Source organism: Bos indicus, chromosome 3 (genome assembly GCF_029378745.1).
Source record: "Bos indicus isolate NIAB-ARS_2022 breed Sahiwal x Tharparkar chromosome 3, NIAB-ARS_B.indTharparkar_mat_pri_1.0, whole genome shotgun sequence".
Taxonomy (NCBI): domain Eukaryota; kingdom Metazoa; phylum Chordata; class Mammalia; order Artiodactyla; family Bovidae; genus Bos; species Bos indicus.
In genome coordinates, this window is record NC_091762.1 from 109,295,922 (window position 1) to 109,317,414 (window position 21,493).

At 49.9% G+C, this 21,493-nt stretch overlaps 1 protein-coding gene across 1 annotated transcript in view; it reads left to right on the forward strand.

Moving 5' to 3' along the window:
* The window catches only part of GRIK3 (glutamate ionotropic receptor kainate type subunit 3), a 251,143-nt gene that overhangs the window by 208,952 nt on the left and 20,698 nt on the right, over window positions 1–21,493 (forward strand). The window contains exons 11-13 of the mRNA XM_019957819.2: window positions 8,258–8,481; window positions 14,770–14,888; window positions 17,263–17,480. Of these exons, the coding sequence (XP_019813378.2) occupies window positions 8,258–8,481; window positions 14,770–14,888; window positions 17,263–17,480 (561 nt within the window). The remainder of the gene's footprint in view (window positions 1–8,257; window positions 8,482–14,769; window positions 14,889–17,262; window positions 17,481–21,493) is intronic.

The window sequence follows — 21,493 nt, forward strand, 5'->3', positions numbered from 1 at the left end:
GTGTGAACAAAAGTCAGGATCCCTTCCCTGAGCCTCAGGATCTTACGTTCTAGGGGAGGAAACAGGCAGTAATCTATGACTGTGTGAATAGATGTCACTGTTCTGTGAGAGGAGTGTGGTAAGTGAAAGAGCTTCCCTGGCTCCCAGGCTGGGGCCCGGGCTGAGAGATCCCGCCAATCAGAAACCAGTGGAAAGCTGCTGCTGATCCATCCCAGGAAAGCCTGGAGGAAGGTACTGGAGACTTGTGAGAGGTGAGGGTAACTCAGGAAATGCCTTTCCCATGCCCTTGGCTGGCAGCATTCAGAGAGATCCAGGGAGGGGGTCTGGGTCATTTCTAACTACCTGGCATGCAGCAGAAGATGGTACGCGAGGGGCAGAGGGAAGAGGGGCATGGACTTGAGAAGATGTCCCGCAGTAACAGCCACGGCCTTGAGACTACGCCCTCGGGTCTCCCAGCCTCCAGGTAGGCTGGCATATGTGCCGGGAAGATCTGGTCTCACAGACACACCACCATCGCCCTACTGTGTCCCATCTTCCTCCTAACTGGGACAGAGACCTTGTTTCTGTCCTGTATGCATTGGACCCAACCTGTTTGCAAGGCTGGGGCTGTCACTGAAGGTGCCATGGAGCTGAAAATGTTGCTAGGACCTGACTGAAGAGGGCCATGAGGACAAGTGAGGGCTATCAGTGAATGCTCGGGACCACTGATGGTCATCAGAAAGGTTGCCATTAGGGCAAGGATGCAGCATAACGTCCAAACTCTGGAGGGAGGCTGGTGAGAGACAGTCAGGACCCAGCAGACTGGCAGGGGTCAGCAAGGGATACTGAACAGGGAAACAGGCCAGAGCTCAGCCCACAGGCTGGAGTAGGGGTTGATCAGAACTCTTGGGGGTACTTTGATGCTCAGTCTTCCATCAAAACCATACTGAGCCCCTTCTTTTTGCCTGCCTTGGTACTAATCCTAGATTTGCATCAGAGAGTGAAATAAATGCAGTCCCTGCCCACCTCCCCTCCTCCCACCACCAGAGCTTATATACCAGCGGAAGAACTAGATATTAAGCAGCAACTTACAAATCAACATTCAGCTGTGTGAGGACCAGGGCAGGGGCTATGAGAATGTACAACTCAGACCTCACAGCCTGTAGAGGGAGTAGCCTCCCTGTCCCCAGGTCCTTGGGCTTGACTGGGCAGGGCCTGTCTGGGCGGACACCACCTTTAGGGCCCTGTGGGATGGAGAAAGAGAACCACTAGAGATAGGAGGCAGAGCCGTAGCTCATCCGTCCCCAGGGTCCCTGTGGCTACGAAGCAGGAGAACCTGCTCATGCTTCCTGAAGACAGAGGTGCAGCATGGTGCCTGCTGGAACTCAGGAATCAGCTCCTCTCCCAGGCCAGGGAGAAACACAGCATCATTCTGCACTGTCAAGCCATGAGGCTGCCGTCAGCTCAGGAAGCTGGAGTGTGAATCACAGGTGTTGGCAGCTGACCCATCCGCTAACATTCATGAATTTACCAGCACTCCTTTCCCCTCTGTTCAGATGTGTGGGTTATTGAGGTTGCTGGCTGTCGGGTTAATGTCTAGGGATTTTCAGGGGGCTCTGTGTTTTCTTCAGCTCAGAGTCTGGGGTTCATCAGCAGACACTGTCTGTGACTTGCTCTTAGAAACTGTGAGGTGCCCAACCAGCTGGCTCTGAGAGCATGCTTGCCGATTTTCTCTTCTAAATCAGCAACATCCCATTCATTCAGTCCCTAAGTCTCTACTTGGAGGCCTGCTATGAGCTGGACACTGTGTTAGGTGGAGGGCATACCATAGTGAAAAGACACTGACTCAGGCCAGCTCTCAGGAGCTTATGGGCCAGTAGAGAGGAAATCACTCAAAACCTCTGAAATCACAACTGTGATCAGTGCTAAGAGAGCAGTACCTGGTGCTGTGAGAGTCATCACTGGGGAGGCTTGATTTCATCTGAGGATTTTGTCTGTGGAAGTCATGTTTGAGCTGAGATCTGAAGGAGAAGCAAATATTAGCTAGACAAAGGTTCAGGGAGGAAGAAGTTCCAGGTAGAGAAGAGTATTGTGCAAAGGTCCTGAGGTGAGCATGGACTGGAGGGTCTGAAAGAAGCCAGTGGGAAGAGAACCAGGGGGAACAAGATGGGAGGTGAGACCGTAGAGGCAGGCAGGACTGGGACTGCACTTTCTAATACAGGAGCCACCAGCCACATGGGGTTATTTAAATCTGAACTTCAATTAAAATCAACTGGTTACATTAATTTAAACTACTTATTTTAAAATGAATGAAATCAAAGTATAAATTCAGTTCCTTGGTTACACAAGCCACATTTCAAATTCTACTTGTGGACAGTGGCTACCATACTGGACAGTGAAGATACAAAGCATTTCCATCATCGCAGAATGTTCTGTTGGACAGCACCACCTAGATTGTGAATGGCTTCATGAACCCATAATAAGAATTTTCTGGAGGGCAGAGGGAAAAGTCTTAACATATACTAAGCAGCATTGGGAATCAGAAAAGATCCTATTTGGAGAAATAACACTTTGGGAAAAAAATGTAAGGTGAATTCCTTGGATCCCACACACTAGAGATGTGGGTAGAGAGCCAGCAAACAGAGCCCCGGCTTCAAGCCCTGCCTGTGTGGCAAGAGTGAGCCTTGTTTTCTTCAGTGGCTTTGGAAGTAGAAGTACAAGGACCTGGTGGAAAGTAGGGGCAAATCAGCGTGTTCCTGCAGCCACAGGTTTCCCAAGCATGACCAGGTGTTGCAAAGTGTATTCTGGGGAGGCCCAGGCAGTCATGGCCAGGAGCCAGAGTCAAGTTCAGGTCTCTGGGAATGCAACGTGGGCTCAGGAAGGGCAGGGTGGGCCCAGCCCTAAAACTTGCCTACCAGAATGGGTCTGGTGCAGGGGCAGGGCTGGCAGCAGGTGGTACAGGGAGTTGCATGCGTCCTCCCCAGAATCTAAGTAATATGTGTATGAGTGTTCTTGGCCTGTCACAAACCTGGAAACTTAAAACAGCAGAAGTTTATTCTCTCTCAGTTCTGGAGGCCAGAAATCAGAAATCAAGGTGTCTGCAGAGTTGGTCCCTTTGGAGGGAGCATTTGTTCATTGACTCGCCTAGCATCTGGTGTGGCTGGCAATCCTTGGCATCCTTGGCTCAAAGCTACATCGCTCCAGTCTCTACCTCCGTTATCACATGGTCTCCTCCATGTGTATCTGTGTATCCTCTCCTGTTTTATAAGAACATCAGTCATTGGATTTAGAGCTCACCCTAATCCAGTATGACTTCATTTTAACTTGGTGACTTCCACAAGAGCCTAATTTACAGAGCTTCTGAGTTGGTGAACATGTGAAGATGTGAGGAGGATGGGACGCCCAGTGAAAGAGAGAAAGCATGGAAGCACCACACCCACTCCTGTATAACTTGCCCTATGTATCTCCTCCATCTAGCTGTTCCTGAGTTCTGTCCTTTTATAGTAAACAGTAACTTCAGTGGCTTCACCATTATACATCCCCACCAACCACCTATGAGAGATCTAGTTGCTCTGCATCCTCATTGCCATTTGGTATTATTAACATTGTTTTATTTTGGCTCTTCTGATAATTTGGCAGTAGTACTAGGGGGATTTTAAACCACGTGGGGTGTGTTGCTGGGGGACATATGAGGGAACTACTGTAATGCAGAGAGTCTGAATAAAAAAACAGCCTTGTGCCAGGAGACTTCACAAGGCTGCACACTCAGGAGAGGCTGTTTTGCCCACCAGTGGATTTAGGGGCACTCGGCAGGAGCCAGAGAGAAACAGATCTTTGGGGAAGTGAACAATCCCACTGAAGACAAAGAAAGTGAGTCTTTCCTTAGCAAAGTCCCAGTTACTCTACCCAGGAATTTCTCCAAGATTATTTAATCATAGTGGCAACAATGAGATACTGTTTTAGTGGGGAGTAGGCGAGGGGAGGAGGAGCCTATTTCCAGGTAATGTCACATTCATAGGTACCAAGAGTTAGGACTTGAACATATTTGGAAGAGGATGCACAATTCAACTCATTGAATATGGCTGGTATGGTAGAGTGATAAAACATTTGAGTTTGAGGTCATGGTCAACGGGTCCATGCACTGGCTCAGCCACTCACCAGCTTGGAAGGCAGCTCTGCTCATTTCTGTATCACCAATGTCACTGACCACCCACAAACTTGACCAAATCTCCTAGCCTAATTGAATCACATTACCCTTACCTGGGATGTGGTGATCCTGTTTACTGCATCATGGGACTGCTGGAGGGTCACATAAGGTAATATATATAATACACACAGCAGTGCTTGGTATATAAGTGAAAGTAACATTTGCTCAGCCATGTCCGACTCTTTGCGACCCCAGGGACTATAAAGTCCATGGGATTCTCCAGGCCAGAATACTGGAGTGGGTAGCCATCCCCTCCTCTAGGGGATCTTTCCAACGCAGGGATCGAGCCCAGGTCTCCCACATTATAGGCAATTCTTTACCAACTGAGCCCCTAGGGGAACCCAAGAATACTGGAGTGGGTAACCTATCCCTTCTCCAGCGGATCTTCCTGACCTAGGATTCAAACCGGGGTCTCCTGCTTTGCAGGCGGATTCTTGACCAGCTGAGCTACCAGAAGTATCCACAAAAGATAGTAGTTCTTTCCACAGAGGGTATATATAAACTATGGCAGGTCACAGTCAGCAAGCTGATGCCCAGGGGAACCCCAATCAAGAGGCAGAGCACATAGATGGGGAATCTGGTTGAGATCATACTTAGGAATTAAAGTAGGCAGGTGCCAACAGGGACACCAGACACAGGTAGCAAGCTGAGGCTTTCCAGGTTTCACTCTCAGGTATGAGGCTAGTGTCTGACCAGCAGCCAAGGGGCCTGGATACTAAGGGCAAAAACATGGAGCTGTAGCTAGTTAAGCATTCTTTCGTTCAGTTTTGGTTGTGGAGACGTGGTAAAGCAAGTGGTGCCAATCAACCCCATGTAAGCTTGGAGGAGAGTAGGACAGCTTCTTTGTAAATAGAAAGCTGCTTGTGGTGATGGACTCCTGGAAGTGCTATCCTGTCTGGTCCAGAGGTTTATAGAAAAAGGTATGGAAGGTCTTTGGTGAGGCAGATGGAGCTAACAAACCACCCATAAGACCAATGAATATGTCGGAGGAGTCAGAGGTTTGTTTTGTTCAAGGACATGATTATTGACAGCAAGGTCTTCGGACCGTCTGTGAGCCTCAGTTTCCCTCCATAAATAATACAGGTTGGAATAGATGCGCTGAAGGTCTCTTGTCCAGCTCTGACAGCCTATGATTTTATGAATCATCCTCAAAGAAAACTTTCACAAGTAGGAAGAGCCTGCCAAGATTGGGCCTTTCATTCTGAGTAATGAGCTGAAACAGCAAAGGCTTGACATCTGTTCGGCTCTTTCAAGGGAAGTTGGACAAAATAATGCCTTTTTCAAAGAAATCGTAACCAACGGTGAAATGTAGTATTTCCTGCCTAAACCAAGTGGAGAACTCCAGCCTTGCTGAAGCCCAAGGGAGAACACACATCAAAACTTCTCATAAAGAAAGTCAGGTTGACCAGCTGTCTTGCTGCTGTAGGCACAGAATGCCCAGACACCCCTGCTTTCTAACACCATTAAAACCAGAGAGCAGAAAGGCTGGTGGGGAGATTCTGAAGATTCTGAGACCATCTGGGGAAAGAAAGAGGGCCTGTGGTTGGCTTTCTGGCTAGCCCGGGAATACTCCTAGTTGAGATAAGCATTGGCCACAAACACCTTGATCCTCGAGTTACTAACATTCTCATCCAACCTGCTATCAAAAGCCAAAGGAAGATTTGCCACCGCTGACTTTGAGATTCTTCCCAAGAATCCATTCCAAGCCCCAGAAGCCATTCCCAGAGACCAGTTCCAAATGCATTCTGAGCAGTGATGATGACTTTGGAGTCAGAACAGAACCTCCCAAAGTGATGTGCTTTGAAAGGCCAGGGCTAGGGGAAGCCAAGTTCTAGAATCATGACATGCCAACATTATACGGGATCCTAGAACTTCAGGACTTAAAGAGATCCTCCAGAAAGTCCCACTGAAGTTCCCACTCCACTTGGAATCTTATCCAGTCTCCAATAGGGATTCCCTTGCCTGGAAGCTGCATGAGAGCAGAGCTGGGTCTCTGGCTCGCCTCTCTACCCCGACTGTTCCACAGTAGGTCTTGACCAAATACACACTAGTCACTGGGCACCTTCCCTGACAGTTCTCTCTCCTTTTGTTGCTTTCCTTTGAACACACCCCGAGATGAGAGTACTCCAGGGAGCCGAGGTAGCAGCAGCTGCCCATTTCTTCTCCCTTGCCTTCAAAGCTAGACAAGTTCCAACACACACGTTTAGGAATTTACCAAAGAAAGATCCCAGTATGAAACAGCCTTTCTAATAGGCTCCCCTTCCTTGATGTTCCCAAGTAGTCCTAAGTTTCATTAAAGCCTTGGGCTCCTAATGTCAATAATCAGCCATGGGGGCTGGTGTTAGAAGGAGAAACACTGGGATGAGCAACACCAGGGTTATGTGTTTGCCAACGTCCCCCAGCCTGGGGCACCAACAGAGTCATTTCGGAGCTGGGGTTCTACCCATAGCAATCCTCCTTGCCTTGAAGTCTCATTTCAACTTGGTTGCTGGTTTCTATTCTAGGATTGGTGGAGTCAGAGGTGTGTTAACAGCTACCACTTAGAAAAGAATGTGATTAACGTCCATTTTCCCTACTAGACTGTAAGCCCCATAAAGGCAGAAACCACGTCTGTTTGGCTCCGCTGTGTATCCCTAGTACCTAGTGGATCTCACAAAATAATTAATTAACTGTTTAATTAATTAACTAATTAAGCTAGGCAAAGTCAGAGGGTGACTGCCTAGGGACTGTTGTTTGGAAGGGGATTCTCAGAGGCAGCTGCCGCCGCCCTTAACAAAAGGGTCTTTAGTGCTGATCTTTAGGACTCAGTCTCCCTTTCTGTTCTGCCCCATCTGAGGAAGGGAATTGATTATTTTGTTCACATTCCCGGTAGATATCCACAGGAGCCCAAGGGAGAGCCTCTGAGAGGGAAACATTATTAATCAACAAACACTGCATAGGCTGAGATGGGGCTTGGTGGTAGAAAAACAGAGCAGTGAATCAGCCACAGTCCCAACTATGCTTAGGAACTTACAGGTAAGAAGGCAGATATGACAAAAAGGACACATGCCTGCACATACTGCCATTTCAACTGCACAGGTTAGGGCCTTACCACAGGACAGGAGGAGCTTCACGGGCGTTTAGAATTGGACGCTATCAGGGAGGACTTCTTGGAAGAGGATGCATGTGCAAAGGAATATTTAAGGCGGTGAAAGTTAGACAGCAGGGAGAGGCATTCTCAACAGGCACAGTGTGTGTAAAACACAGAGGTCAAGAAGGGAATGTGGTAAACAAGAAGCAGTTAAGCGGGACCTTGTGCTGGAGGAGAGCAGTGGGGCAAGCCTGCAAAGGTGGGAAGGAGAGATTGCAGATTTTTAATCAGAAAAAGCTCAGACTAGAGATATGAAACTTTAATTACTCCCCTCGTTAGAAGTGTGATGGGGTGAGCTCTATTGGCATGTGAACATCCCTAGCTTTCTCCAACCCCTTCCCTGCCTCCTCTGCTCTGTCCTCTTCCTGCCCCTCTGCTACTAAAGAGGGCTCAAAATTTGTCTGTTTCATTTCTCCTCCTGCCCTTTCCCACCAAATCGAGTTTTATTTTTGCCCAACAGGTTTCGGGGGCTTTGAGGATATATAGAATATCCAAAATGGGGTAAAGCATGCGAGAAGTAGATAGGAAAGGAAAACGGATATAAATAAGGGGTGCTGTGGATTGTGTCCTCTTCCTGACATTTGAAAGTCACAAAGAAAGAACACAAGCTATTTTTAAATGTTTGTAGATTGCTGAACTATATTTGACAAGGCACCGTTTTGAGAATGGACCACATGGGTTATAGCTGTAATAGTGTTCCATTCTCCACATGTTGATACCACTGTCCTCTTCCTCAAGGCCATCAGGGGTTAAGTCTAATTCACCATTATCTCCCAGCACCCTGGGCATTGCCTGGCCCAGAAGAATTAGTAAACAGTTCCAGGGTTCAGGCAACAAACTCCACTTCACTCCCTCATCTCTCCTCCTTTCAAGAAGGGATGTTCTGTCCCCTGCTAGTCTTAGGCTTTGCTCACAGTCTGTCTATGTCTCTCTCACTGCAGAAGGCAGATCTGGCTGTGGCCCCCCTGACCATCACCCACGTCCGTGAGAAGGCCATCGATTTCTCCAAGCCCTTCATGACCCTCGGCGTGAGCATCCTCTATCGCAAGCCCAATGGCACCAACCCTAGTGTCTTCTCCTTCCTCAACCCCCTGTCCCCAGACATCTGGATGTATGTGCTTCTCGCCTACCTGGGTGTCAGCTGTGTCCTCTTTGTCATCGCCAGGTAAGGGCAATGCCCTGGTCAGAGCTCTGGCCCAGGGTTAGGAGCTCAGGGAGCCAGGCAAGTCTCCCCACCCTCTGTGCAGTTGTCACAGAAGACCCAGGTTCAGACCACTGCTTACCTTCTCCTGTCTCTTTCCCTGAGGCTCAGATCCTTTCATATCCCCCAAGGAACATTTCATGGCCCTCTAACTTGAATCCCCCAGTCCTCACCCTGGTCTGTGTCCATGACTTTAAGAGGTATCAGTTGTATCCTAGGTCCTATGAGCAGGCTTGGAGAGGTTCAATCACTCCCCAAAGCTGGACCACTTGGACCAGGCACCCAGTACCGCAGACCCAGGTGGCCCAGCAGGTAGCTTAAAACTCAGAAAACAGACTGTGTCCATCCACTCCACAACAGCAGGAGGAACAATGCCACATAAACTCACTCGCACGCACACATGCAGAAACTTGGCTTACACACAGCCTTACCTGCCTCTGCCACATGCTAGCAATACTCTTGCGTATTCAGCTGTTCACGTGAAGTAGGCTGGTGGGTCATAGTAGAGGCCACTGGGAAACAGATTTAGCCCAGTGCTTACTGAGCACCTACTGTGTGCCAAGCACCATGCTCTGTCCTTTATAGCCAGTTATCTTACTTGATTCTCGTGGCCTCCGTGAAGGGGAGACAGCCGACACTCAGAAAGGCTCAGTACTCTCCCAGGCCACCCTAGCAATGAGGGACACATCCAGCTCGTTGAGCTCAGGTCACCAAGTGTTTCATCTGCAGCCCACATCTCTGCCACCTGAACACCTGTGTTCTGCTTCCGCCCCAAGTTGGCAGCTCCTGGGCCCCAGCCCTCTGCCCCCTCCCTCCAGGCTCCAGCCCCAGCCCTTGCCCTGCTTCTTTTTTCTCTAAATTCTAACAAGGTGTGATGCGAGACATCTCCGGAGAAGCAATCTGAGATCCAAGGACTTGGTGTGTCGGCCTTTTTCTCTGCTGAGTCTTCTTTGAAAGCTTTCTCCCCACCCTGCTCCTTTTCGCTCCCTCCTCCCACACAGACACAGACCAAAGGGAAGGATGTGAGAGAGGAAATTGTCCTGCCTCCGAAGCCCTTTGCTGCCGGCAGGCCTGGTGCTGCCTGCCTGCTCGCCCAGCCGGCAGCCCAGCCTGCCACAGAGAGACCTTCATTATGCCTCTTGTCTCTAATGGTCTAACAAGCCTTTGAAAGCCAGGAGCCATTCTCCAGAGCTCTCACCATAATTTTAGCAGTGCCAGCCGGCCTCTTGGCTCCCCACCCCCTCGAAAACAGCTCGAGCTTTCCCAGCATCAGCTTTGCTCATTTGATGTGTATCCCATCCCCCTCCAATTCCTGGTCTTTCATCCCCTGCAGCCGAGCCTGCTTTCCACCCCTTACCTTCTGGCCAGGCAGGTAGGAGCCCCTCCTCCCAAGGTCAGGATGAGAAGACTTTCTGTAAGAGAAGGGATTTCTGGAGCTGCTGGAATGACACAGAATGCCTGGAGAGAGAGGAGAGGGACAAGGGTCTTGATCACAGAGCCATGAATAGCATCACAGGACGATTATCAGTGTACCACTCATACAACACAATTCACACCCATCCTGTCAAATCCTTACAGCAGTCCTGGTAAGGTCAGTATAATTATCCCCACTCTACAGAAGCAGAAACTGAGGCTCAGAGGGGGTAAGCCAGAAAGCCTTTTGTCTCAGAGTTGGGCTTCAAACCAAGACTTGCCAGACTTTTAATCAGGGGTGGCACACACAGGAAGCGTGAGGGAGTGAAGCACTCTGGGTGGTAGGCAGCAAGGGGTGGTGGGGACTGAGGCAAACTCCAGCACACACCCGGAGAAAAGGGTCATTACCACTCGGCTCCAACAGACCATGCCAAGCAGGAATGCAGGCCAGTGCTGTGGGGGTTCATGATTTTAGAGAGAGTTTCAGATCTTCATGTGATGCCTCATGGCTTTTATAAGTAGCCACTAATTTGATTTTTTAGAATGCCATTGAGGTCAAGCACAGCCCATCTGTAGTGTGAAAGTGGCCCTCTGTCCCCTCCCTCTGTATGCCCTGTGTCCTTTGGACCTCTGCTTGCTGGCTACCAGAGAGCTAGACACAACTCTGCAAGAGATAGGGTCTGCGAAGGGTGAGTAGGTGTCTAGATTCTTTCTGGGCAGCTCCAGCAAGACACAGGACTGTCCATCGTACAAACTGGCTGGCCTATGCCTGGCTAGCACTGGAGTCTAGGCACTGACCAAGGCCTTTCTCTGTGAGAAGAAAAGGGAGGCAGGGAGGGAGGCAGGGAGAGAAGGTGAAAGGGAGGGAAGGAGGGGGGAGGGACGATGCTTGCCATCACGGAGACCAGGCCAGTTGGCACTCACGACAAGGAGATAATCCTAAGTGCTTGACCCGGGAAACAGGACTGAGGGCGAGCCGCCAGTCCAGCCCCCCAGGAGTCACATTCCAGCCAAATCCAGTACAGATGAGAGCCCCAGGGAAGAGGTGATCCCAGCCACACTTGGTGCTCTGTCTACACCTGTCATCTGGGGCTGGAGTTTAGCCTTCACCCTTCAGGGGAGACAGGGTATCTCCAAGTCAGTCTCTCCCACTGACTTGCAAAACTTGGAGAACCCCTTGTAGCCACAAGCCATAAATCCAAGATCCATCATTCACTTCGGTGGCACCTTCCTTACTGTCCAGCAGCCATTCCACCCCTCTGTCCTCCTGGGGCACTGGAGTGGGAATCTGGGCTCCTCCACCCGCTGACTGCAGGACCATCGCCAGCTGGAGGGCCCAGGCTGCCTCCCCACCTGTGAAGTAGGCATCTGCTGCACTGTCTGCCCTCAAGGGGTAGTGAGGACCCAGGTCTACAACAAGACTTAATAACCCGGAGACCCATTCTAGACCAGTTATTTTTATCATGGTAAGAAATTCCACCTCCAGGAATGTATCCTGTTGAAAGTCACCACTGAGCCTCACTTTACATGCATGTGCGTGCTTGGTCGCTTCGGTCATGTCTGACTCTGTGTGAGCTACCCATGGACTGTAGCCTATCAGGCTCCTCTGTCCATGAGATTCTCCAGGCAAGAATACTGGAGTGGGTTGCCATGCCCTCCTCCAGGGGATCTGCCCGACCCAAGGATCAAACCCATGTCTCCTGCGGCTCCTGCACTACGGGCGGATTCTTTACTGCTGAACCACTGGGGAAACCCTGGCTCACTTTACAGTCCTCCATGAATCTAGAAAGCCTTCTCAGCAAAGCCCTAGACAAGGCTGCCCTTTGGCCTGGGGACTCATAGAAGTGTGGGCAAGGATGTTTCTTTCAGCAGAGTGTATCACAGTGGGAAAAAGGGCCAGGCTGTGTCAACAAAAGAGGAGTGGTTAAAAACACCCATTAACTGAAAAATTATACAAACGAACTTATTCACAAAACAGAAAGAGATTCACAGGCATAGAAAACAAACTTATGGCTACCAAAGGGGATGGTGGGAAACTGGGGGGAGGGGAGGGTAAAAATTAGGAGTTTTGGATTAATACATACACACTACTGTACAGAAAGTAGAACAACAGGGACCTACTGTATAATAGCAAACGCTGTACTATAATACATGCTATACTCAATAGCTTATGATAACCTATAATGGAAAAGAATCTGAAAAAGAATATACATATAGAACTAAAGCACTGTGCTGTGTGCCTGAAACTGGCACAGCTTTGTAAATCAACTATACTTCAGTGTTAAAAATATTAAAAAAAAAATCCTGTTAAGTAGTTATAGAAAATAAAGAGCATTAGGAGTAATGGTTCTAGAAAGAGGGTGGTGGCTTATTAAGTGACAAATCAAGACCTAAGACATTATTATGGTATGATGTGATTTTTCCTATGTAAAAGGATGATTACATGTATCATATCTATCTATCTATATACATATATATTGTGTGTGTGTACATTAAAAAAGCAGGGCTTATGAGATCTCATCAGAAATCACCTTTGCTTTGTCCCTCACCCACTTTTCATCCACCTGCCAAGAGAAGGAACTGGCAACCCACTCCAGTACTCTTGCCTGGAGAATCCCATGGACAGAGGAGCCTGGTGGGCTAGAGTCCACGGGGTCGCAAAGAGTCAGGCACGACTGGGTGACTAACTCACACACCTTCCAGTGTGTACAGAGGAGAAGTTCTTTGCCCCAGTGAAAGCTCTGCTGGGACCTGTCACTTTTTGGATCACTTCCAGGGCACAGAAACCCTAGGTCTCTCTCTGTAGCACAAACACACTTTCAACTCAGAAGTTAGAAGGCTGAGTCTCCACGTTTCTATCGTCATGCACAGTTCAGACTCCTCCCCTTGCCCCCTTGCGGGTCTGCTTTGGCAGTACCTCCTTAGTCTGCCCACGCCCTGTTCAGTGCCTGGTCCTTCAGCAGCCCCCGCCCTATGGCTTCTCTCTGTTGGAGTCTCATTGCCTTTCTTGGATACGAGTCGCGATGGGTCTCTCTTCTGTATAAGCCCATCTCGTCCAGGAAAACAACCTCAGCCCTGACCGTGCTAGGCCTGCAGGCCAGTCCTGTGCAGCAAGGACTTACTCTCGTAGAAAACACGCATCAGCCCGACCCCTGCCCTCCAGATTTCCCAGCTAGCATCCACCACATCCTTACAGAGCCATTTCCAGGCTCTCCCAGCCACCCTGTGGAAGCCACTCTCCCTAGACTTCACTGTGGGAATGCAGGGGCCCCTGAGTGCACAGCTCTCCAAAGGCTTTCTCTAAAACCCTTCTCACAACAGCCTCTCATCTCCACTCTCTTCATCCTCTATCTCTTCCTTGTGGATTTTTAGAGCCTCTAGCCAGATCGTGGTCATTCCCTTTGAAAATCCCCATCTTGATTTGAAGCCTTACTTTGGAATTTCCTATTTGCAGGATCTTTCCACTTCGTGAAAACCAAATTCTTTTCATGTGAGCATTTTGTTGATCAATGTTTAATTTACTAAAGCTTTTAGAAGAGAGATGGAAAGTCACAGCCTCACTCTTAAAACGCATCACGCTTTACAAAACAAAAGAAAATTCCATCAGACATGTGTCTCCTTCCGGGTCTCTCATCTCAGCATCTGACCCTACACCAGCCACTCTGAACACACCGACATCAGCCACTTCAGCCACGTCAACCACACCAGTCACACCAACCACTCTAGACTGGTGGGGACTTTCTCCAGAGTCTCTCAGTCTCCCCAGAGTGTTCCAGCTTCCTCCAACTTACATTTTCTCAACTGGAATTCACACAATAAACAAAAACCCCTCCAGTTATCAGGTCTTCGCTTCCTTAGAAGGCAATGGGGCCGGGGAGGCTTAAATAACAGTTTTTTTTTTTTTTCTGTCATGCATGTATTTGTATATTCAGAAAGAAAAATCTGAAAAAAACGATAGAACACATTATTCTTCCCAAGAGGTGGGATCATGGAGTACTTTCACTTTCTCAGTGTGTTTTATACCGTCTGAATATTTTATGAAGAGTGTATTTTACTATTTTTCCATTTCAAGGTTTTCAAAGTACACAAGTAATTTAAAAGCCTATTTTCATTTTTCAAAGTTCATGCAATACACACAAAGCAACAGGCTTCCATGAAATTTCTTCTGCGTTTCCCCTCCCCAGAGGTCAATAGTGGTTTTTTTTTAGATCTGGATCCTTCCAGACTATATATGCATTTGTATTCAAATGCACATAAATAGGTACGCAACTATGTCTTCAGGAATCTATTTATGTAAATGTGATCATATTGTTCTTATTTTTATCACTTAAAAAAAAACAAACAATATGTGTTGAAGATCCTTCCCTGTTGGTGCATCTCTTCTAACGGCTGCGTGCGGTTTCAGAGTGCGATGGTGGCGTAGTCTATTTAATCATTCCTCTATTGAAGGACATTTAGCTTGTTTCCAGTTTTTTGCTATTACAAACAATGCTTTGATAAACACCCCCATGCACTTCTCTTTATGCTCCTGGAAGAGTGTTTTTTCTACGATGGATAATGAGTCGCAGAATTGCTAGGTTGAAGGGCATGTGCACTTTTAATTTTAAGAGATACTGCTGAATTACTTTTATCACCAGAAAAGGGCACTAACAATAAAAAACGAGAAGCAAAATGACTCTGGTTTCCCATTCCCTGACTCCCTAGCAGAACAATGAGGGAATTGATGCTAAAGTGGTCGGCACATCATTGTTTGCTAAACCGCCAGCTTGTAAGGCGTGAACACCCCTTCCTCCCATCTCCCCGAAGATTTGCCTCATTGCTCCCCTCTTCCTGCTGCAGGTTCAGCCCTTATGAGTGGTATGACGCTCACCCCTGCAACCCAGGCTCCGAGGTGGTGGAAAATAACTTCACTCTGCTGAACAGCTTCTGGTTCGGAATGGGGTCCCTGATGCAACAAGGTATGTGTGCCCTTAGAAGGGTGCAGACACCTTTACCAGGTCCCCGAGCTCCACCTCTGCTGGGGCTAGCTGGACTGGCTCACCGTCTGAGGCTGAAGCATATGCCAACACCTGCAGTGGGCAGGGCTCATCCCCAGCCCCTCCTGCCCCAGCTGGGACGGACATACAGCATCCTGCCTCCTGCAGTCAACCCCCTGATTCTCACCGCCACAGAATCTGCCTGAGCAAAGTTGGACTAAGGATGGAGGGAGACTGGAGGCAGGGAGGCTGGGTGGAAGGCCACTGCAGAAATGAGATGGTGAGACCTGAGCCAGGGTAGTGGCTGCGGGAGTGGAGGCCAGAGATGGACTTTAAGAACTTCAGGATGTAGCAGGGACTGGACTTGGTGACTGCCTAGCTCTGGGGAGCCCAGTAGAAGGAAGGGGGCACATTTGTGGTGGGGCCATTAGCCTGAGTGCATCAGACCTGGTATACCCAGAAGGATGCCATTTTTCTCACATCCTCCTGAGGGAGGTTTGGGATAGGGTACCTGCCCCCCCCACCACCATTCCCCTCACTCCACCCCACCCCCCGCTGGTAGCCTAGCTTCTGGAAAGATTTGCAGCTGCTCAAATATCTCAGAAAGCAGAGCACCTGCAAGGAGCAGAGGCTGGAGGACAAGCAGAGCCGGAGGGGACCCCAGCCAGGAAAGACCCCCAGAAGAACCCTACCCCCACAGTCCCTGATGACCAGAAGCCAAATGCGGATTGCCTCTGTCTACGGAGCCACTGTCAGAGCCTCTTATCTCAGGGAATGAGGAGGGAGGCAAGGACCAAAGTCTCTGCCTGGGTTAGGGCCCCACAAAGGGACAAAAAGGGGGCCAAGGAGGGAAGGAGATCCAAGGGGCAAAGAATGTCCCTCTCCCTCTCTCATATGTGTATCCTCAAGGCCTGGCACAGACCCTGGTCCTCAGTGATATCTACCAGCAAGTGCCGCAGGCGTGCATGACTGATGTTATCTCAGCGTGTCCTGAGTGCCCACGACCTGCCAGGCCCTGTGAATGAAGGACCCTGGACCCGAGCAAACTCTCAGCCGTGACAGAGGCCAGGGGTGGGGTCTAACAGAGCCTGACCGAGCTCACCAAGCAAACAACTGAAATAAGTCATTCTCTTTGGGGGCACCTCCAGCCCCTCGTTTGGGGGAGGGCCAGGCGGATGAGGCTGGGGTGGGGGTGGGGGAGTGGTCTCCAGCAGCTGGGAAGTGCCAGGCAGCTTGAGGGGGAAGCGCCTCATTCTGCCCCCACGACTAATGAGCGTCCTGAAGCCTCACCTTGCTGCTCTGTCCATCATCTCTGCTCAGTGACAGTTAGGAAAGAACCTGAAGGCCCCGCCACACAGTAATAGCTTCTCTTCCACCTCCTGCTGCTATTCAAAGCATTGGCCCCTGATGTATTCCCCGTGAGGTTTTGATTAGGAGGGAGAAAAATGGGTATGTATTTGAAAAACTCTCCCTTGAGTGATTTCTTTGAGAAAAAAAAATCATCCACATCAAAACAGACGCTTTTCAGATGCAGGTCCAAATATTCTGGAAAGTTCAGGAGTCACTTGCTATTTAAATCTCTTGAAAGCCGCCTAGTTAATTACTTCAGTTAGAAGGTTTCAGCTAAACTGTGCTCCGCACCCAAGGTCGGGAAGGAAGAGTGATCGGCACTCTTTCTATTTCAGCAAAGAGCTTCGAAAAATGTTGATTTTTCTCCGCCTGCAAAGCATCGTACAGCAATCTTATATTTGTATACCACTCGCATTTCCAACACACTTTCCTCCTCGAATTATGTCATTGCAGCAGCATTGTGGTATTTTTGTGAGGCTGGGACAGAGGAAGGACGATGCTTTGCTGAGTTCCAAAGAGAGAAAATGACAGGCACAAGACCACACAGAGAGCTGAGAGCAGGATTTACTCAAGAACCCAGGGGTTCTTGAACTTGGGACACATGCAGGTGCTCAGAGCCTGGGACTGCACGTGTGGTTCACAGACACGCATCAGAGGGTCTGACACGCCTGTGAAATAAACATTCTGCTTGTGTGTGTTTTTGTCAAGCCGTGGTTCTTGAATGTTAGCCCAGATCAGAATCACCTAGAGGGCTTACTCAACCCAGATTGCTGGGCCTCATCCCTAAAGTTACTGATTCAGTAGGTCCTGGGTGGGACCTGAGAGTGTGCCTTTCTAACAAGTTCCCAGGTGATGCTGTCAGTCCAGGAACTACACTTTGAGAACCCCTGGTCTAAGGAAGAAGTCTCAGCTGTTACTAGATTATCAGTGGAGCCTGTGACCCAGAGGACCGAGCAGCCCTGGTTTGGGCATTTTCAGGGACTATTTGTCTCCTCCTTCCTCCCAGGGTCTGAACTGATGCCCAAAGCCCTGTCCACACGCATCATTGGTGGCATCTGGTGGTTCTTCACGCTGATCATCATCTCCTCCTACACGGCCAACCTGGCTGCCTTTCTGACCGTGGAGCGCATGGAATCACCCATAGACTCTGCGGATGACCTGGCCAAGCAAACCAAAATCGAGTATGGGGCAGTCAAAGACGGGGCCACCATGACCTTCTTCAAGGTGAGACCCTCTCCCTCCCTTCACTGTCCTTCCTTAATCACATGGAGCCAGAAATCCCAAGGGCTCAGCCCCTCCCTATTTAGGAACAATTGACTTTGGGGAGCTGTAGTGATTTGACCAACTGGATGGTCCCAGCACAGATCCTAGAAGTTTCCATACCTGAGACAAGCAGCATGAATATGCTGTGTTTCCCTAAATCATCAGAGGAGAACATCAAAGGAAGCTGGAGAAGGGGGAAGGAGAAGCATGGCCCAAAAAATACACAAACAGGCCCTGGAGCCAGTAGGCTCCCTGCCCTTGGCTTTGCATCTCAGGGGCTTTCATCTCCAGGAGGCTGACCTAAGCTTGGGGTGAGCTGGGAAACACCGAGGGGACAGCAGGGGTGCATCCTCCAAGGAAGGCTTAAAACTTGAGCAAGCGTTTACGAATGTTTACCAGCATGTTACACTCGTGGAATGCTGGTGTCCAGGTAAAGCCTCTGTCACCTGCTCAGGTGCCTGCTTTCATGGGGGATCTGGCCATGACTTCGTTGCGTCTCCTGTTTTGTAAAGCACTGGCTCACTTCCTTACATTTTTTAACCTTCTACGAGAGTAGCTGAGGGTTTAGGAAACTGGCTGACCCTGACTACCAGTAGCTATAAATGTTCCCCAGTAAATTAAAGTAATAATAACTATAGTTGGCACCACTAAGAGCTCACAGTGGGCCAGGCACTGCGCTGGGCTTCATTTAATCTTCGTGACAAATCCCGTGAAGTAGGTATTGCAGTTATTTCACACGTTTGGAAACTAAGGATCAGAGCCATTAAGGGAGTTGTCCCAAGGACTCACAGCTGAAGCAGCCTGGGTCTGGCCCAGGTCTGCCTTCCTCCAGAGCCCATGTTCTAAGCCGTGGTTCTCAGACTCAGTGTGTGTCCAGATCACCTGGAAGGCTCGGGGAACCCCAGGTTGCTGGGTCCCAGCCTCTGCAGTTACTGATTCAGCAGATCCTGGGGCAGGGCCTGGAAATGTCCATTTCTAATGAGTTTCCAGATGATGCCGATGCTGCTGGTCTGGGGACCACACTTTGAGAATCACTACTCTAATGATTTCTCAGAAATGGTCAGGATTGGGACCTCTGTGGCTCTGAGTCCATTCATTCATGTATTTATTTAGTAGTCAATTGCACTCAGTCAGTCTGAAAGCCTAGGGTGTTTTCCCTTCCACTGGGTCCTGGTTCCCCATCCCCTAGCCCTTGCCTCCTTCCAGGCTGAACCTCTGAGTGATGGATTGAGCCTCCAGTGAGGCCTGAGTGAGAAGAGAAGGAAAGGGTTGGGTGGAAAGCCTTCTACCTCCTGGGCATGGCCACTCTCCTCCCCCTCCCCTGCACTCTATTCCCCTCCTCTACATGCTACCCTGACCTCACCTGTTATGGGCTCTCCCTGGTGGCTGAGGTGGTAAAGAATCTGCCTGCAATGCAGGAGAGCCTGGTTCAATCCCTGGGTCAGGAAGATCCCCTTGAGAAGGGAATGGCAACCCACTCCAGTATTCTTGCCTGGTGAATTCCATGGACAGAGGAGCCTGGCAGGGTACAGTCCACAGGGCTCCCTTCTCAAAAGTAGAAGCAGTTCCGTGCTTAGTGAGGAGGAACAAGAGGAAACAGACTCCCCTCTGGAATGCTGCTACTGGCAAACGCAGTCTTCCTGTGAGGTCACCCCCAGGTATTTATTTATAGTGAAGGGGAGATAAAGCATTGTCATAAGCACACTGGGGGCTCTCTGGGACCCTGTGTATGTATTCATGAGGGTGAGCAAGCATGTGAGTATGTGACTGCATGCACGGTGCATGTAGCAGTATATAATGTGTCTATGTATATGCACATGTGTACCTACGTACGAGTCAGCCTGTCTGGGTGCTCGTGTGTCTTTCTGCTTGACCACAAGTGTCTGCATATATGCACTGGTGGGCACATGTGTGCCTGTGTCCCTGTGATCTGGGCATGTGGACACGTGACTATGTGTGAAATATGAGCTCGAGGGTCTACATGTATATATATGTAGAGAGTGCACACATGTCTGTCTGCTTAAATGTCCCTATGGGTGTGCTTACATAAGTGTGAGTGGGAGGATGGCCCATGTATGTGTGTGTGTGTGTGTGTGCACACATGCATGCACACGCCTGCTCCTGCCAATCCCCAGGCTGCAGCCCAGCCCTTTGACTATGCCAGAGCATCCCTCATGCATTACACATGAGCCCGTCTCTAAGCAGGGCTCCCGATCAAAGAGAAGCAGCATAAATAAGCTCAGTGCAGGCTCATTGGCGCTGATTGGATGCCCTTGCCTCCCTCCATGCTAAGATGCTCAGATTGGCTTCCAAGAGCCCGGTCCCTGCTCCCCACCGAGCTACTGTCCTCGGCATCAAGCAGCACCTCCCGCAGCCCGCACCGCCCTCACCCACCTTCCCTGCAAATGGTGCAACGAGGAGAGCCGGGGAGGGATGCAGATGCTACCACCCAGCTGGGATGCTGGGGCGGAAGGGCCCAGGCTCACTGGGGCCTTGGGCCAGGAAGAGCAACTGCACAGCCCCTGAAGAACCAGCTCCCCTTCCTCACTCTCCTGATCGCCAGTGAATTCCGCTTGCTGTCTGGCCACCTTGTATCCTGCTTTAATTCAAATGAAGTGCTTCTTGCCCAGCCTCCCTACCAATGGCACCAGCCATGGGACTGTTATGTAGGCAGAGAGGAACCTGAGTGTGGCTACATTAACCACACCTTGGATGATAAGCTAGAAGCAAAGATCCTCCCAGAAGGTCCCTGGACAAACTTACTTCCTCCCTGCCCCGCCCCACCCTGCCTTGCTTAGTCCAAGCCCTCCGCCTCCCCCACACCTGTACCAGGCCTGGGGGTAGCCTCCTTATGGTAGCTTTCAAATTAGAGCTGGAAGGAAACCTGAGCTAAACCTAGAGAATCAGAGGCCCAGAGGGGCTGGGTGAATTGATCAAGGCTCAAAGGAGCTGATGTATGGTCGGTCACTCTGTCTGCACACACACTGCCCTCTCCCACAGCCCCTCTAGGGTCTTCTCCTGGAGGGGTGGGCCTCTCCCCTGCCCATGAGTGTGTACTGCAAGGTTGGCACTAGGGTTGAACAGGAATTGGCTCCAGAGGTTGCCGTTAGATGTCCTGGAGACACTGGCAAAGTCCACAATTACAGTAACATTTATTGAGCACTTACTGTGTGCTAGGCAACGTTCTGAGCACTTTACCTGTATTCACACCTATCATCCTCATGACATCCCTGGAAGGCAGACACTATTACCACCCCCACATCGAACATACAGTGAAAGGAAGGCTCCGAAAGTAACCTGAGTTCATACTTCTTGCCTCATATCTAACAGCCGGTGAAACGCAGCATTGGGGTTTGAGCCCAAGTAGTCTGGCTCAGAGGCCTGTGCTCTTTGTCCCTGTGTCCATAGCATTTCTCCAAGGAGCCAGCTACCATCCAGGAATTCCTTGGGGGAAGAGTGAAGCCGTATCTTCCATAGCCTAGAACAGTCCTGGTACATTGTAGTTGCTTAAATACTGCACGTTGAGCGGATGCCGTTGCTGGATTAAAGGGTGGAATGAAAAGACGGCAGGAAGCAAGTAAAGCAAACACAGGAGACCGTGTTGAGGCTAGGAGCCCAGCAGGGAGCATCCCTGAAGGTTCCAGAGCCCAGGGCAGATGAACTTTGGTTCTGCGGTTAGCCTGTTTCCAGGTTAAGCTGCAAACCGTCTTAAAAAGCACCCCCTGATGGAGAGGAGCACTCGAGGCAGAGAATGCATCCCCATCCAAAGATGGCAACTGCAGGAAGTGGGGCGCCAGTCTCTCGGGGCGGGGCTCCAGATCCCTTGCCCCCTACTCTGTAGCCTGGGAGACGCGTGGCTGGAGGCAGCCCGTCATTCCAAAGGAAATTTCATTTGAAGAGTTGTCAGGGAGCAGCAAGCATCACAAACAGCGTTTCCTGTGTTGTGCTCCCTCCGTCTTGGAAGATAAAAATTA